At 53.2% G+C, this 18,039-nt stretch overlaps 1 protein-coding gene across 2 annotated transcripts in view; it reads left to right on the forward strand.

Annotated features, from left to right (window-relative positions):
* Positions 1-18,039, forward strand: part of NTN1 (netrin 1) — a 99,734-nt gene that overhangs the window by 74,296 nt on the left and 7,399 nt on the right. For both annotated transcript variants that reach the window (XM_065647755.1, XM_065647756.1), the window contains one exon: positions 12,681-12,755. In XM_065647755.1, coding sequence (XP_065503827.1) covers positions 12,681-12,755 — 75 coding nt within the window. The remainder of the gene's footprint in view (positions 1-12,680; positions 12,756-18,039) is intronic.

Consider the following 18,039-nt stretch of genomic DNA (forward strand, 5'->3'; position numbering starts at 1 on the left):
TCTGCGAGTCAGAGCTCCCCTGATACAGGAGCAAAAGGGTTATAGAGATGGAGAAAGAAATTAGTGGGAGGCTTCGGGTGCAGCCAGTGCTGGGAGAGATGCTGCTTAATTTCCTTTGCTCGTAGCTGTGCAGGACAGAAAGCACCTTCCTCACCAAGAGCATCTCCGCCACTCTGAGTCAACGAGGGGTGAATTTCAAAAGAGCACGGGCCAAAGCTGGCCTAGGTACAGGGGTGAAACAATGTCGACTTTGGCATGGGGGTTCCTGCCTGGCTCTGCTTAGCTCTCCCAGGTCTGAATCAGTTGGGGGAAACTGTCCAAAACAGAATTGTTTAGATGAAATGCATTCATGCTCTCCTGTGCCGGGAGACTGGAAGATGAGGAAGGAGTTCTTCTCATTTTTGTGGCCAAGCGAGGAAAGCTCTTGCTACCACCCCGACCTTTTCTGGTCCCATTCAGAGATGCAGAAAGGGCCACAGTGAAAGGGGAAAAAAAAAAAAACCAACAGTGCAAGGAAAAGGTTGGCAAACCTGCCAGTCAGTCGTCTTATCTGAATCAAATCCAGATTGGCTTGGAAATTATTATCTTAGGTGGATGATTTCAGCTAGTGGGCTTAAATAAAAACAGGTGATTGGATTGATGCAACTTTGCACGGTTTTACCCTGGAAATCAGCCTCTGCAGTTTCAAAACCAGATCTGGTCTTTCCAAAAGTCATTTGAGCTCAAGGTGTTGCCTGGGACCTTTTGTTCTTGGCTGGTGAGGAAAAGGCTGGATATAAAAGCAGAGAATTGAAAAAACAAAACAAAACAAAACAAACCACACTCTTAGCGATCCCCGGGGCTCCCTCAGATGTGGACAGACCCAAAGCAGCTCAGCTGCAGGTTGCAGCTTCCCCAGAGCGCAGAGGTGGGTGCACACCAGGAGATGCGAGGATGATTAGTTACCTTCCAGAAGCAGCTCGGAGAAGGGAGATGGGCGTCCAGGTCTCTGCTCTGAGACAATCTGGAATGATCTCAAGGAAAAAGAAACAAACAAACAAACCCAGAAAAAAACCCAAATCCCATGAGCTGTCTCAGCCTTTCAAGACTGTTCCTGCTTCTGCATTTCGCTTAAAAAACCACACACACAAAGTTTATGGCTTCAGTCTGGGAAAATAGAAACTTTGTAGGAAATTGTAGAAAATATTCACTTGAAAACGTTGGTTTGCCAGGGGCAGAACTCTCCATCCGTCTTGTGCGCCTGGGCGGCCCCAGTGCCACCGTGGTGCTGAGCCCCCACCACTGTGCCACACATCGTCAGGAATGTTACAGGCTTGGGCTTTGGGATGAGACCAAATTTTAGCCAGAATCCTCCATCAAAAGCCAGAAACGGGGAAAAGTGGCCTCTCTGATGAGATAGCACTCCTGTTTCAGCATTGTTTGCTGGTAGTCAGAGTAGTCCTGCCCTAAAAAAGGAGTTTTTTTCCTTTTATCTGAAGGTTGAAAGCTCTAATTCTTTCCTGCCCATGCCTGGATGATCGAGGTGACACAAGGCTACCCACCGTGAGTCCCCTGCTCCCAGGTACACAGCATCTCCCTTGGACAATCACAGGGGGGAGCAGCAAGGGCAGAGCTCACCCATCCCACAAAATGCAGCTTTCAGAGGGTGCCCACAGGCTCACAGTTGTCTTCATAGATGGACATGGAGGAGAAGATTCCTTCAGGTCTGCTGCCACCAGCACCAGCATCACCACAGCAAAACCTGACCAGGTGCCATTAGAAGATGAGTTAAATCACTTGATCTCACCGCAGGTACAGGGGCTGTGATTGAACTTCATGGCTCTGGCAGCTGGGAGCCATCTCCTTATTTCTAGCCTCCCAGCCAGCTTGTATCGGTGCATCCCATGGGAACATGGGCTTTTTGGCTCAACAGCTCCACTCCCAAGCTGTGGACCCCTGTCCCCCTCTGCTCACGGCCACATAAACACTGTGATCATCACTGCAGCAACTGCTTCAAGAGAAAAGTGACATTAGGAAAGGATTCAATGTACCACAGCTCCTTTTAATGAGCTGCAGCAGCTGGAAACAAGGAGTCAACACCATGTGAGCCACCAGCTGCCTCCACAACATCTGCAAGGGGTGCGAGGCTTGCTCGGGAAAGGACACTGTGGGGATGGGCTGCTGGCATTGCACAGCACTTCTGGTCAGGAGGGGACATGGGGCCAAGCCACTGCTTCCCAACCCCTTCCCAAACATTTATCTAAACTGCCGGACCGGCTCCATTCCCATGTGAAGTTGGTGGCGAATCTCTTCTCCAGTGTTGTACCCACAGGGGCAAATGCAATGGGTGCTGTTGGCTTGGCCAGAGAAGACCTGGCTCATCCCTCTGTGCATGGGCACAGGCACGTCTTATGAGGGACTTGGGGAGGTTCAGCCTGGAGAAAAGGAGGCTGAGGGGAGACCTAGTGCTTTCATATCTGGAGGGGATCAGCAGCGCAAGGGACCGGGGTGGGCAGGAGCTGCCAGTCTGCGGGCACAGCCCATGCTGCTTGTCTTGGTGACAATGCTCCCAGACCCAAGGATGGGGCATGGCCAGGGGAGATCTTGCACTGGTAGAGAGAAAAATCACAGCTCTTTGCTCCAAGGAAGCACTAACAGTGAGCAAGAGCCCTGCAGAGGGCTGGGAGCATCCCACAGGCTGGGAATAAAGGTCTGCAAAGCTGCCTGCAGTACAATCAGGAGGCAAAATTCTCATTTCAGTCACCCTGGTGTAAATTGGGGCTCAGTCTGGGGGTCTCCAGCTTTGTACCCATCCCAATGAGTAATTAATTCAGCCATGCATGGGTATTCTCTCACTTGTCTCAGGCTGTAAGCAAGGTGATGGATGGACTATGTGATTGATTGACTGATTGATCCAGCATCCACCTCCCTTCTGAAAAGAGGTTTCTCATGGTGATCTGCAGTGAATGGCAGTGAGCACAATAGGGTTGAGGGGCTTCCAGTGAGGAAACCTCTGGCCACTTAAAAATATTTCAGAAAGCCTGTGGAAAAAACCAAACCAAACCAAAACACGCTACAGAACTCCTACTGAAATGCAGATAAGCTTCACATACCTTCACATCCCTTCCTGCACTCCCACATCCCTGTATCCCTCCATCCCCACATCCCCAGCTCTTGGATGCTGCTACCTCAGGAACTGACCTTCAGACGCAGGAGGGACCTGGGTGCCCACAAGCCCCCATAGCCAAGCCACAAGCTCCAGAGCAAGGTCTTGCAAGTCCAACAACACTGTCAAACCCATCTAAAAAAAAAAATAATAGCAATGATTCTGAAGTGAAATGAACAGATTCCCTCCCCACCCTGGGACATTTCCAGACGCTGATTCCCCTGGGTGAAAGAAAACACTTGGTCCCAGCATCGGTTCCCCGTTGCTGTGTTTCCCCGGCAGTGAAAAGTCTGATTTGCCCCAGCTCTGGTTCCGTGCTGTCCCCTCGTCCTGCGCAGCGCCTGCTCGGCTGGGGAGCTTCTGTCAGGCTGGGAATTTATATGGTGGCCAACACTCCCGAAGACAGATGGTTTCCTATTAACGTATTTAATCACGTTGACTGCAGCTCTCAGCAGGGCTGGGTCCTGTCCCCAGACGTGCTGAGAGCGGCAGCCCTGGAGTCCATCAGTGCTGGGGACACGTTTGCAGCAGGGACGCGCTGGGTGGGGATGAAGCACTGCTGGGGCTGGCACCCCATGTCCCCACATGTCCTGGGCTCGGCACTGGGTTTGTTACTGCAGAGAGGGAGTAGGAAACGTGCTGCCAGCCCCAGCTGTCACTGAGAGAGGGCCCAGGAGGGTGCAGAGGTGGATAAGCCATAAAGCTCCCATGTTTGTGCAGTGTTTTCCAGTGCATTGGTGCCTGGTACAGCTGGGTTGTCCCCACTGTGTCACTGGTAGCCATAGCCTGCCTGCTTAATCTCTTTATACCCAGGAAAAATTAAGATGATCATGAGGCCACAGCTGCTATGGGTCCCCATGTCCTGAAACACCAAAAAGTGCACTGGCCCATTCCCTTCCATCAATGTTCAGCTGGAGAACAGGAGCTGAGGGGAGACCTTCTGATCTCTGACCTGCCTGAAAGGAGCTTGGAGCCAGGGGGGTCGGGCTCTGCTCCGCAGGAACAAGCGCCAGGACCAGAGGAAACGGCCTCAAGTTGCGCCAGGGGAGGTTGAGGTTGGATCTGGGGAACAATTTCTTCCCCAAAGGGCTGTGGGGCATTGGAACAGGCTGCCCAGGGCAGTGCTGGAGTCACCATCCCTGGGGGGGTTGGACAGATGGAGATGAGGTTCTCAGGGACATGGGGTAGTGCCAGGGGTGGGTTATGGTTGGACTTGATGACCTTGAGGGTCTTTTCCAATCAAAATGATCCTGCAGTTCTGTGATCCCAAAACTGGCGGCAGGCAGCTAGAGAAGCCAGGAGCACACTCACTGTTACCCACAGTGGGGCTCAAGTGATGCCAGGGAGTGGTTCCCCCTCTGACTGCAGCACCCAGGGGTCCCAGGGCTGGACCAAGGAGTCAGGGCTATGCGTGTACCCCAGCAGCACCCCAACCATCTGGACCCAGCTGCTGGGATGCAGCATCGGGCCACGGCTTGAAACAGGGCGGCCCTGGCCTCATCCTGTGGGGTGCTGGGGTCCCACTGTGGGGTTTGGTACCAGATGCCCCCCTCCAAGCCAGGCTGGATGCTGCAGGGGTGGCAAAGGAGCTGCAACCTCCTGCAAAGCACCCACCCCCGCTTTCCACCCGCTCCAGGCGAGAGGCTTTAATCTAATTACATGCTTTATTTGCGCCAATTTGTTTTTCAATCAATCTTGTTCAGGCAGAATAAAGGAGGCTGCTGTGGGCTCATTTGCACCTTCTTGTTCCATGGGAGAGGTTAATGGCAGTTATCCTGGCTGGAGATGCTCGTGGGGCTGCGGACCCGGCTCCCCCTTTGCCTGGGGTGCCTGGCCCGGAGCTCGGGCACGTATCGATCATCTTCTTCCCTGGCACCATGCAACAAGACCTCGGTTCAGGCACAGAGCAGCCTGGCCACTGCCTGAGGATGTCTTTGGAATATACTGTTTTGTGAGGATTCTTTGCAGCCAGCAACATGCCAGTGGCCCAGACCATGGCGTGCAACTTGGGGTGCAGGCAGGGCTGTGGGCAGGGGTCGGGATACTCTTGCCAGGTGGTCCCAAGGAGTTCTGGCACCATCCTGCAAAAAAGATTTTTCTGTATCTCTTGCCAGGGGTTTCAATAGAGTCCCAGGGAAATGTTAGGGTCTACAGAGCACTGAAAACAAACAAAGTGACACAAAGGGTGAAATGCAATCCATCACTGCCCAGCACCAGGACAGGAGATGGTGACCCCATGCCAGAGTTGGCCCGAGCAGTTATGGCAGGGATACCTTTGGCTCGTGGACATCTGGACATTTCCCCAGATGACCATGAAATCCTGTTTGGTTTCCCACAGCACTGAAGCTGCCACTTGCTTCCATCCCAAAGAATTATTTGAATGTCTCCTCCATCACTCTCAGAGAATGACTGTTAAGAGTATGGCTTCCAGCTGCCCTTGGGATGTTCTGAGGTGTCTCGTAGAAATGTGTTTGTGCCCAGTTCGGGCACATCAAACACCCAGCTGAGCCCATGCTCAACTATAGAGCAGAGACAAAATGTTTCTGCCCCTGCCATCCCCAAAACTGGCTGCCCCACACACGCACCCCTTCTGCTCCATGTGCTTTTCCCCTGTGTTCCCAACCACAAGTTGAAGACATCAGGTTGGAGATTTATTTCCACAGTCTGAACAGTCTGGAGGAGCACTCAGTCCCGTGGGGACGGGGCAGCACGAAGCTCTGCAGACCCATGGAGGCTGTTGTACACGTTGTCCTGTACATCCCATGGGCCGACAGGCTGTAGCAGTTCTTTGGAGCACCTGGAACAGTTCTGTGGTTGTTGGAAGGGCCTGGGGAACATCTTGATGCAGAGAGCACCCACAGCAGGGCTTTGGTTGAGGTCACTGTTGGCTCAGCTGTGGGATCTGGGCACGGACTGCAGCCGAGAGCTGGTATTCCCTGACTCCTGGTGAAGGGAGGAACCACTTGGGTCCATCTTCAGCATCGCTGTGGCACCAGAGCTCACAACAACACAGCAGTGAGACATTCACTTTCCTCCCTGTGGGCACTCCTGCATTTTTTGCAGCACCCAGCCGAAAGTCACATCCCTCAGGTGGGGACAAAGCCCTCCCCGCAACTTCAGGAGCTGTTAAAGAGTCAGAAGAAGCAGCAATGCAAGCCCTGGAGCACAGGTTTGGAGATGTCTGCAGAGGAGAGACTCGGCTGTTCTGCACCAGGGCTGGCATTTCCAAGCACAGATTTGCCCCAAGCCGATGGGGACATGGATAGCATCATAGATTCACTTTGGTTGGAAGAGACCCTTAAGATCACTGAGTCCAACTGAAATCTAACACTAACCCATGTCCCTAAGAACTCATCTCTGCATCTTTTAAACCCCTCCAGGGATGGTGACTCCACCACTGCCCTGGGCAACCTGTTTCAATGCCCAACAACCTTTTCTGTGAAGAAGTTTTTCCTAATATCCAATCTAAACCTCCCCTGGTGCTGCCGTGTCCCTCCTATGGTCACCGCTCACTCCCAATGCCCCACTGCGAGGGGCAACTCGTGCTCCGGCTCATGCGGGGATGCTGCAGCCCACAGGCAGTCCCGATAGGGAATTTCTGTTCGACGATGCTGTGGAGGAAGAGGAAAAGGAAAGGAGGTGAAAGCTGTTCATTGCCATAGTCTCCTCCTTGCATGAGAGCAAACCACAGCAGCTCCTTCGATCTGAACTGGCCAGCTCTGGGGGCGGCTGGGACCCCAAGCAGACCCCAACTCCCACTTTCTCAGTCCCGCTCTCTACAGTGATGGGCTCACAGATTAAGGATTTGTTGGACCTACACCTTCATTTTGCAGCTTGTTTTGGTCACACATCTCACCCAGTGCAAAAGGGAGATGGGGACACCCCGGCCCCCACCCGCAGAGCCCCTGGGTAGCACAGAGAGAAATCAGGCAAGAACCCTTCACCCCGAAATGCTGAGACCAGGCTGTCAAGGCTGGGTCTCCCCTTCTGAGCCACGACACCTCCGCTTTGGATCTCAGCCCACAGAGGTATTTAGGGCCCTACCTGGGGGAAATCAATAGGAATTTAGCTGCATAAATTGGAGTTAGAAATCTGAATCCCCATGAGGATCTAAGCCTTATATCTGCATTTCCAGTCAGGTACCCAGGCCAAGAAATCGTTCTATCATGTCAGAAACAAGGGGCCTTTAATTTCCGTTACTGACATATGGCTTTCGCTGAGGCTTAAAGCTCATTTCAGAACTGCAAGCACAGCAAGACAGAGTCTCGCAAAGCGTCTTGTTGAGAATGGCACCACGAGCACCTCCATCCGCCCAGCCCCAAAAGCACCAGCACCCCGACAGGAGTGGGGTGCATTAGCAAAACATGGGGTGACCGGGGCCCCGGCTTCTCACAGCTTTCAGTCTTATGCTAGCAGCCCTGCTCAAATAACTTCCCAAAATGAAGAAATACATTTTAAAAAAAAGCAACTTCTGGAAAAAAAAATAAGCAGAACAAAACAAAGAAGGTGTTTAGCTGTGAAAACTCTTTGCTCACCCAGAGAATTAGTTATATCAAGGGGACGGGCTGAGCTGCAAAGCTGCTGAATGCTATGCTGACACATTTTACTAAGCTGCGATGGACACGAAACAGCCGCCCGCCACCTGTTCCCAGCCCTTTGTGAACAAGAAGCCCCAACCACCTCTTCCCACATCCCCTCCCGCTCCATTTATCTGGGAAACGCCAAAATTTTGTGTTTTCCTGCAGGGGAGCTTCTGGTGGCTCCCAGCCCTGGGGACCTGGTGGGGAGGTGCAGGATGTCCCCTTTGCAGGTCACAGTGCACTAGGATGTGGTGGTGGGGGAAAAAAGCACACGACTCTGGTTGTGCTTTGGGTTTGCATCTCTGAAATGGGGATTTGCACTGAAATATTTGTGCAGCTGAGCAAACGCGAGAGGAAAGTGCTGGGAGCTACAGGAAGAGGGTGTTTGGATATCACCACTTGATTTCTCACTCACCATGGTGCTGTAGGTGTGTTTGGGTCCTCCAGAAGGGGACGACCAGGCCAAACACAGGCTGGGGGTACTGGGAGAGGTTTCGGGGTCTGTTGAGGGCAGGTGAACCCTGCCTGGGGCCAGGCAGGCTGACAGGACAGGTCTACCCCGGAGAAGGAGCAAGGCAAGACAGTACCAGGACCAACCCTTGTCCTGCACCCTTGTGCACAGGGGACATCTGCGCACAGCGTGATGGGGCAGAAAGCGGGGGCTGAGCCCAGTCAACAGTCCTGTGGGGCAGAGATCAGTGGTGTCCACCCCATCACACCTAGGTAGATGGGACCGGGACACCACCCCACACCACAGGTACCAGGTTGTTCCCCATCTCAACAGGGGCTTCACTTCTGTTCTTTTGGTCTGACTCTGGAGTCACCTTCCAAGGGCAGGTGACTGCAGGCTGATCCCCTGCAACCTCACGGAGATGGATGAGGGGGTCCTGCAGGACAGGGAGATGCTCGTGCAGCCAGGATGAACACAAGTGTCCTGGGACTCTGGAGGTTTGTACCAGAAGAATGCGGAGACGAATTCTGCAAGAGTCACACATCACGTGTGTATCTCCTGTCCACGTGCCCGAGGCAATGAAACTGCACTTAGAGTGCTCCAGGCTCCAAATGAATCCTCTTCTTCCATCTCAGTCTGCGTCTCCTTCCTCCCATCCCTTCTGCAGCCTTTGAGCTTGGCTTTGCTGTCACCTTCCCTCAGGGGACTGGCAGCCCAGCAAAGCTTCCCTCAGAGCCTAAACTGTTGAATTGTCACTTGATGGGCAAGACCAGGGTATTTTCTTGGCATTAGGCAGCACTGAAATAATACCCTGTAGTATCCCCTCTATGCACTTTCCCTGAGCAAGCAGTCATCTTGCAACACCACCCCACATGCGCAGCACTGCTCACCAGCAAACGTGAACTCAAGGCTTTGCTCCGGGAAATTTAATTTGCCCTCCCAAAGAAGCCCCGGGGGACCCCCAAATCACCCAGGAGGCAGGAGAGCTCTCCACATAGAAAACAAAGGAAACAAACTGGGGCAAATCCCCCACCCATGTGGATTGCACTGGTGTCGGGTGATTTACACTGATTTACACCAGCTGGCTCTGGCCACACCAAGTTCAATTTAAACCAGCTGAGGCTCTGGCACTACCCATGGGCTTGGGAGGAAAAGAAAGATAAAGGGAAGGCAGAGAGGGGTGTGTTAGTAAAAGCAGGCTTTGGTCTGGGCTGTAGTTGTGTGTCTTGAGCCACACACCTGGTTTCAGGTTTGTACCCAGGGAGCAAGCAGAGGCTGTGGGAATGGGGTGCTGTCCTGCATGCCTTGGGGTGCGGATGGATGGTGCCCCATCATCTCACAGCCTCCTTGGCTGGGAAATGATGCTGGGATGGGTTTCTGGCAGGTCTGTAATCTCAGGCAGACTGGAAAGCTCAGATGTGACTAGGGATGTTTCTACGGGGAGAGGTTGCTGAGGACACTTTGGGTTGTTCTTGTGAGTGGTCTGAAGTCCAAAGTGATGGTTTCTATCTGATTGCTGTTTTGTGGGGTTGGAGGAGGATCTGCTCTTGGTGGGCTCTGCCAGCCTGGCTGATGGAGACCTTCTTGCAAGCCCCAGGGCTGACCAGTGGGGCATGCAGGTGGGAGCTGCTTTCCACCCCTGCCTGTCACTAGTGCTCAGAGCCAGCTGCTCACCAGCATCTGTCTGACTTGGATTTGTCCAAGGGAGAAATCCACAGCCAGAGCTCCCAAGCGTTGCCCCTGCTCAGTCGCTTGCTCCCTGCCTGTCCTTGGGTCAGCCTCTTCTACAGAGGGGATGAGATGCAACAGCAGTGATAAATACCTAGAGTGCTCTGGGATTTTGTGCCAGAGAAGAACCAGCATCACAATCGCCATAACCCTGTTAGTGTCCTGAAAACACCAGCAATCTGCAGTTGGGCAGAATCATGCTGCTTAAGCATCCTGATGGCCTGTCTATCATCGGTCCCTGATCTGCCAAGCAGGTGAAGGGAAGCCTCCCCAGACCGTTAGGTTGCCACATGCACGTTTACTTCTCTTATAGACTATTCTTTCTGTGTTGATGGCCAGGAACATCTTACTGGTGAGGTGGATCAGGAATATTTCTGTTCCCTGAGTTTGTTGACTCCAAGCAGCAATGTCCCACTGTATGGTGGCATCTCACTATGTAGGCATGGCTGGAGCTTTGCTAGTGGATCTCTCTCCTCTGAACTATGGCTTTCATGGAATATCCACTCTTTTCTAGTGCACTTATGCTGGTTTTTGACAGCATTGTGATGTTCAGGGTCACATTAGATGAGGAAACCCAAGAGGAGGCATCAGCTGCTGGAACCCCTTGGCCATGGGCTCAGCTCCTGGGATTCCAAGGGCCCTGGGCAGTCAGAGCTGGGCAGAGATCTCGGTCATGCATCTTGGAGGAGGAAGGTGCCCCGCTTCATATCACAGTTTCCACTTTTGGCCCTGGCTGGGTCATATTGAAAGTGTGCAGCCATGTATTACTGTGGGTGATCCCCTGAGGAACAGGAGCAGCAGAAGGGTGGGAAGATGGTGCTGAGATGAGGTGACTCTGCCTGGCTGTGGTGAGAGGCGCTGGGACATACATGGACCAGTGTTGCTGGTACTGCGGTGCTATGTGATGGGATGTGTGGGTGTTCAGCTCTCTGGGTTTCCTTCTCTTGTTTGTTCCCCTGCTTGAGCTGAAATAGAAGCTGCTGTTTGGCTCTGCTGCCAACAGAGGGTTGGGTTTGGGGTCCATGAGACCTCCTGGAGCATCTGCTTTCCCCTCAAGGAAGTTCCCCATGTTTCTGAACCCCGCTCCCAGCCCAGGAACACCTGCAGCACTGAGGCTGATGAGCTGAGAGGGCACAGAGCAGCCGGTGCAGCATTTCTGGAGACCTTGGTGCCCTCCTTGCCTGGGCTGGCTTAGAGCATCTACCACTGGAGACCATCCTCCACCACGGCCTGGTCCCAAAGCTGGCCTCACACAACAGTCCCTGTGTACACAGCAGAGCCATGGCTGGGAAATGCTATAGCTGTGCGGCCATGTCCCAGCTATGTGCCTCAGTTTCCCCTGTGTGAGCTTCTCCAGGACAGAAGTTTCTTGTGTGCATTCCTGCTGTCCATAAGAAATGGGACCTGGTGCCCTGATGAGGCTGTGGGATATGCCACCCAGGTGTGTGACATGACTGTGCTCAGGGGAATGCTGCACAGCTTCTCCCCCAAGGTTTCAGGTCATGGTCCACTGGAGAGCATGTACAGGAGTTTGGGATATTGCATGGGTGGTTCTCATCTGGCACTGCCACCATGGCCTGGGGCAGGACACAGGTACCCTGTGTCCCCTGGCCATGGGTACCAGCAGCATCCCCTGTCTTGCTTGCAGAGCCCTGGAGCCTGGCTGGGGCATTTCAGCAGGTTTTCACACCTGGTCTCCAGTGGTGGCTTTGGAGGAATGATGAGCAGTTGGTAGAGGCGGCAAGGCCCAAGGACTATCACTGTACCATGGCCAGACGTCCCATTTTCCTCCAAATATGGGATTTCCATGGTGCTGGGTGCTTCTCTCTAGCACCGATGGGTGCTGAGGAGACATGGGCTGTGCATGGGCAGCACGTCCACGAGCCAGTCCTGATGCTGGCATGGTGTGGCACATCTCCATCCACTGTGGCATTGCCTGGCCCTGGTGCCACTGGGGTGTTTCCAGTCGCGGCTGGAAGGTACCGACTGCATGATGCTGTCGAGCTGCATCCCGCATGGGAGCGGTTCCCTGGGCTCGGCATCCCCGGGGCAGGGCTCAGCATCATCCCCACAGCTGCCTGGGACCATGGCCCGGCTCCAGCCCTGGTGATGCTGCCAGTTTGCCATGCCAGCGCGCCCGCCGCACTGTCCGCTGCGCCGCCCGAGCAAAGCCAGCGTGTCCCAGCAGCAGGGGCGCATTAGAACTGCAGTGTTCCTACTGGGGGTATTTTATTTGCACACTTCAGTAGAGTGGACACCAAAAGGCTTTGCTAATGCTTCATGGGCTGCTAATTTCCTCTCTGACCTGCATTGTCAGAGGGTGACCCCAGCCCGAATCTCTCGGCAATGAATGCCAAAGGCTGACACCAGCCCGGGTTAGGGGTGACAATGGGGCCTCTGTGGGCTCCGGGCAGGCTCCAGTTGGGAGCTGGAGAACAGGGGGAATTTGTGTGGCTCTCAAAAGCTCTGGGTGGCACAATAAGGGAGGCCCAGGGGTCTCCCAGGAAGACAGAGGCAGGCCAGGGAAGCCGGGCTGGGGGAGGCGGGCGGGAGGATGGTTTCCTTTGTGAAAAGCTTTCTTTAGAAAGGAAGGTTTTTCTGAATGCCCCCTTAGACGACCCAATCGGGGCCTGGCAGATGGATATCACAGGCAAGCTGCTTATTCATGGCAGGCTGCAGCTTTGAGCTGTCCCCTCCCCTCCCCCAGCCTTTTATTCATTTTAAGGCTAATTTGTTTTGTTAATGTTTTCTTGCCCTCCCCCTCTCTCCTGTGCAGATTGTGACTCATACTGCAAAGCCTCCAAGGGGAAACTGAAGATCAACATGAAGAAGTACTGTAAGAAAGACTACGGTGAGTTGCCCAGGGACGAGAGGTCACAGGGGATGCAGAGCAGGACCATCACCCTCCCGGGTGTCCCCAAGGCCACCCGGCCCAGGGACAGGTTGCTGGCCGGGTCTCAGCTGTGCCCAGCTTTGCTCCAGGGCAGCTGCCTGTGCTGGGGTGTGCACCAGGAAATTTGGGGTACAGCTTTTTAGGTGTGGGAAGGAATCCCTGGGGGGGTGATGCTCAGCAGAACAGCAATGCAATGTGTTGCTTGCAGATGTTGAGACAACCCCCAAATCAGAGTCCGTAGTGTTTTCATCCCCAGGTGTTTTCTGGGTTACAATGACACCACGTCCTGCCTCTTCTCACTGTGCTGTTGTGTGCAGTGGCTTTTAAAAATGGTGCTTTGCTGTGGGGACAAGCAGCAGGTGATGAATCCATCCCCCGTGTAATTCTTGGGCAAGTTCAGAAGGTGATGCAGCCCTGGGATGAGCCAGGGAAGCTGTGGGATCCCTGTCGTTGCTGGTACTCAAGGTCCTGAGCATCCTTCCACAGCTCCAGCTCAGAGCAGTGGCTTGGAGCTGGCACATCCTAAGCTCATACCTCTGCTCCTGGGATTATTTTTAACACGGGTCCATTCCCAAAGTGGTCACCTGTGGATCCATGGAGGAGGTTCTTGGGAGTGTTTAGAAATGCTGCTAAACACATGTAGGGGGCTGAAAATTATATCACACACCTCCCTCCAGACTGTAGGCAGGGGGAGCAAAGTATCTACGGGAGGGACCAAACATGAGCCTTTGGGTTTGAGCCAGGGTTGGGGAGTGGGTGAGGTGTGGGTGAGCCTGGCTTAGGGCTGAGTCTGGTTTAGGGCTGAGCCTTCAACATGTGAACAACCAGGGAACTGCGAGTTGCTGTGGGGCAGGATTTAGCATCTGCTGGGGCTGCGATTGCCCCAGGGTCTGCCAGCCCTTCCCCTCCACAGTAGAGGAATACATAAATATATAGATATGTGTATGCAGGTATATATATGTGTACATGTGTATAGATGTATATAGGTGTATTCACTAAATTACCAAGGAAAATAACAAACATCCCATTCGCATCAAAGCATCCAGAGGTGGAGATACCTCCTCCCTCCTCCAAACACGCTCCCAGCAGCAGGTCAGCATGTCTGGAAAGCGTTTGCAAGAGCAGAACGAATTCCCATTTAACAACCCTTCCCCGGACAAGGCACTTCCCAGCGGGGCCATCCAAGATATGCTCCATGCTGGCTTTGTGCTCTGGTACCTCCCTGTGGGCCCAGGCGGGAAGGAAGAAGGCTCAGAGGCAAATGTTTTATTTGCATTCCCATTTATTCTTCCATTACCCACGTGGCAAAATGGTTGTGGAGAGCATCTCTCAGCATGGATGAGCTGCCAAGCTGGGGATACACTTGTGGTGCCCATCCAGTGGGGCTGCACTGAGGTCTTGCCAAGCTCAGACAAGCTGCCAGAGGTTCATCAGACATTGGAAAGGTTAAAAAAATGCCTTTTCCCTTACAGAAAAGGATTTAATTGCACATGAGAATGTCACTGCTAGAACATGAAGTTATTAAAGACGGGAGTGGGGCTGATCACCAGGCTATTGAAGCCATTTGGTCTCTAGTGGGTGGATACTCTGCTGGCTAATAAAGTACAAACACGTTCCCTGCGTGTGTATCCCTGCATTTTCCCACCTGGCTTCTCCAGCATCTCCTAAGGGTTGAACATAGGCTGGAGCATTTGCTTTCTGAAGATGGGAGAAAGCAGCCACTTGATTGCAGGAAAACTATGTGTCATGATCCAAATTGGCCCCAGAAGTTCAAAGGATGGTAGGGAGGGGGAAAAAGGCACATACATCCCCCTTGAGTCAGCATTATCTTTCCCTGCGGCTCTCAGGGTGAGGGTTACGATGTTTTGGTGGCAGCAGCGCTTGGGTTTTGCTCAAGCGGTGGCCCCGGCATGGTTTGACTCCTCGGCTCACCCAGTCTCAGCAGGGAGATGTTTTTTGGCTGCCTGGATGAAAGCTTGTGCTTGGTTTGGGGTTTTTTTTGAGGCTGTAATGTGGGTTCATGGGCTTCAGCAGACCTTGGGGAGATGCAGGCAGCCCAAGAGCTCTCTGGGACAGGAGATACCCTGGAGCAATTAATAGGGGGGGGCTGGGAAGAGCTTTCCTCATCTCTTTTATTGTGCAGCATCGCTTCAGCAAAAGCACAAGCGAGCCAAAGCTGTTTGCCAGGGCTGGTTTGGGGCGAGTGGGTGCAGGCTGTCCCAGTGTGGGACCTGGGGTGCTCCCACCCAAACCCTCCTGGCTCTGGGCTTCCCCAACCAGCCCCGTGCCTGCAGCAAATGTGATTTTTCAGGAGCACACAAGCCCAGCGAGGCTGCAGGGTGAGCGATGGCGTGGCCGTGCCGGGGCAGCCTGGGCTTTCGGCAGGGCCAGGGAGGGGAAAAAAAAGGGTTGAAAAGGTGCAGGGAGGGATAATAAAGACTTTGGGACTGACACCCCAGCAGGAAGCCAATTAAGAGGCTCTTTTCCTCACCGTTAGGCGGGCATCGCTGGGCTGAATGTCCTAAAAGGCCTTAATTAGCTTGAACGGAGTTACTTCTCCTGGGCTCAAGCGGGAACCGATCATCCACCCGCACGCCTCAATGGGGCTTTGTAGCTCCCCACTTCATTCAGCCATTCAAAGGAGATATTTTCCCTTATTTATTTATCTATTTGTTTTTGTTGGGTTTATTTTTTTTTGTGATGTAGTAGTAGGGTTTTTTTGGTGTGGTGGGTGGGTTTTGGTTTTTTTTTTTTTGGTTGGGTTGGTTTGGTTTTGTGGGGGCTTTTTGTGTGTTTGTTGTGGGTTTTTTTTTTTTTTTCCCCTAAATTTTAATTTGGGCTGTTTTTGCAAGATGGGTTTTCGTGCAAATATTTGGACTTAAACAAGGCATGGGGAGGGCAGGCTGGGAGATTTGGGGTGGGGGAGTCGGGCAAGAACACACACAGAAAAGCTTTTCCTGGGTTTATTTTGTATGTCTGGTGGAGTGCAAGGGTTTGCTTGGCTCCCAGAAAAGCAGGGGTAGGGGAAGGGGGTTTGCTGGGCTTGGGGCAGTTAAAATTACCCCAGGCAAGCAGGGGGGAGCCCTGGGGATGGAGATTCCCCCATAGCCCTAAAAGAATGGGGATTCTTTTATTAGAGCAGGTGATGCTGGTCCAGGGGATGTGGGAGCATGCCTCACTCGGGTGCTGCTGTTTCAGCCCCATTTTTGGGCTTTGCCCAGTGCCTGTGGTGTGTGTGGTCTGTGTGAGTGGGATGAGCGGCTGTGGGAAGGGAGCATGAAGCTTTTTAACCTCCATTTTGCCCCAGACCCTGAGCTCCCCACACTGCAACAGTGCCCAATCCTGCACAGGTGACGCTGGAGTGTTTTGCTGGGTCCCAGCACCAGGGTCCCAGCTGTTCTCCCTGCGTCCTCCCCATGTCCCCAGTGCAGCATTAGGGAGGGGATGGGGGTGAGGAGCAGGATCCTTGTCTGAAAGGTGAGATCATCTGCTCACTTTGCCCTTTCTTGGAGGAAAAAAAAAAAAAAAATCCTTCCTTTTGCAGAGACTTCACTTAGTCACTCCTTTTGTTGAGAGGAGCTTGGCAGGGGCTGGTGGAAAAAAGTAAAATGTGTTTTCAAAAGGCAGCTTGAAAAGAGAGAAGGGGGAAGAAAAAATCCTGAATCCTCAGAAAAAAAAACCCAAGGGGATGGAGACACACCATCCCAGCTCATCCCCAGCTCACAGCCCCTGCCACTGCCCTGGGAGGTGCAGAAATCCCATTCCTGGAGCAGGGCAGTGCTGAGCAATCCCTCTCCAAAACTGTGTCCCAAGGGAGGGAGCAGGGCAGCGAGGGGTCCCACCCAGGCCAGCCGGGATTTGGGGTCATAAATCTCCAATATTAAACCAGTAGGAAATTGGCAACTGGAGGCAGGCAAAGCCACTGCCAAATAAATTAAAGATTTAAAAAAAAAAAAAAAAAAAAAAAAAAGAGGAAAAAAAATCCCATTTTAACCCATTACTCTGGCAAGGAGCCAGCCATTCCCAAACCTAATGGTGTCAGGGTCTGCTGCTGCTGCTGGATGGAGTAAAATCCACACGGGCTCTGCTTGGCTTGTGCAGCGAAAAGGGACCTGAGCCCTTCGGATGCCCCAGCTTAGTCCAGGATGCCCGTGTCCGCACTGTCCCGAGCACTTGTTTCCATCCGCCCATGTCACAGACCTTCTTGTCCCCCGCAGCAAAGCGCTCTGCTCCCGCTGCCACCCCTGTGGTCCCGGGGGTCTGTCCCCGGGGTCAGCGCAGTGATGTTCTCCATTGCTGGAAGCTCCACAAAGCTCCAGCTCCCGGGGCCAGGTTAGTGCACAGGATGCACAGTTTTGTCCGTGCAGCCCAGTCCTAGGTCAGCTTTGGCAGAAGAAACCTTGAAATCAGAAGATTTATCGCAAACCTCAAAAGTAAATATTTTTTTTTCCCTAGCCTGACTCTTTTCGTGGCAATCTCATGATTTTTGAGCCCCTGACTCATGGTCTCTGAATGCTGCGAGGCGCTGCTTTTAGTTAAACCTTTACACAGCTGCCCTCAAACATGTTGTTTCGAGGTTTTTGGGGTTGGTTTTTGTTTTTATTAACCTCAAATCATCCACCCCTCTGCTTCCATCGGTGACATCGAGCCTTCAGGTCTTTCTTGTGGCTGGAGGCTCCCAGCCGAGCCTTGAGGAGCCGGGCAGCATCCCCGGCCCAGAGCTGAGCACCGGGGGATGCAGGAGGGGACCAGGGACCCCCCGTCTCCTCCTGGGGACCACTCGTCTAGCTTTTTCTTAGGAAGCAGCATAATGTGGGGAGGCACTCGAATGCATCAGCTTGGCTGCTGTGAATTGTAAGGCACCATCTGGGTGAGATCTGGGCTTCAGCAGCTTGGGTGTTGGGTGGGATGTGGTTAATGTGGCAGCCCTATGCTCTCACCAAGATTAAGTGTCTTCCTGTCACCCTTTAAGCCCCCATCCCCAGCTTTCCAAGCCTGTTCAGTTGACCGGGTCTTTTGGGGAGCAGAGCAGGGTGCGGAATAGCAAACCTGGAGAAAAATCTCCAGATTACCTGCAGGGCCCAGCTTCCCACTGTTTGCAAAGCACGAGGAATCCTGGGGGCAGTTTTGGGCCCCTCACGCCAAGAAAGGCCTTGAGGTGCTGGAGCGAGTTGAGAGAAGGGAACGGAGCTGGTGAGGGGCTGGAGCACAAGTGTGATGGGAGCGGCTGAGGGAGCTGGGG

Source organism: Caloenas nicobarica, chromosome 18 (genome assembly GCF_036013445.1).
Source record: "Caloenas nicobarica isolate bCalNic1 chromosome 18, bCalNic1.hap1, whole genome shotgun sequence".
NCBI lineage: Eukaryota > Metazoa > Chordata > Aves > Columbiformes > Columbidae > Caloenas > Caloenas nicobarica.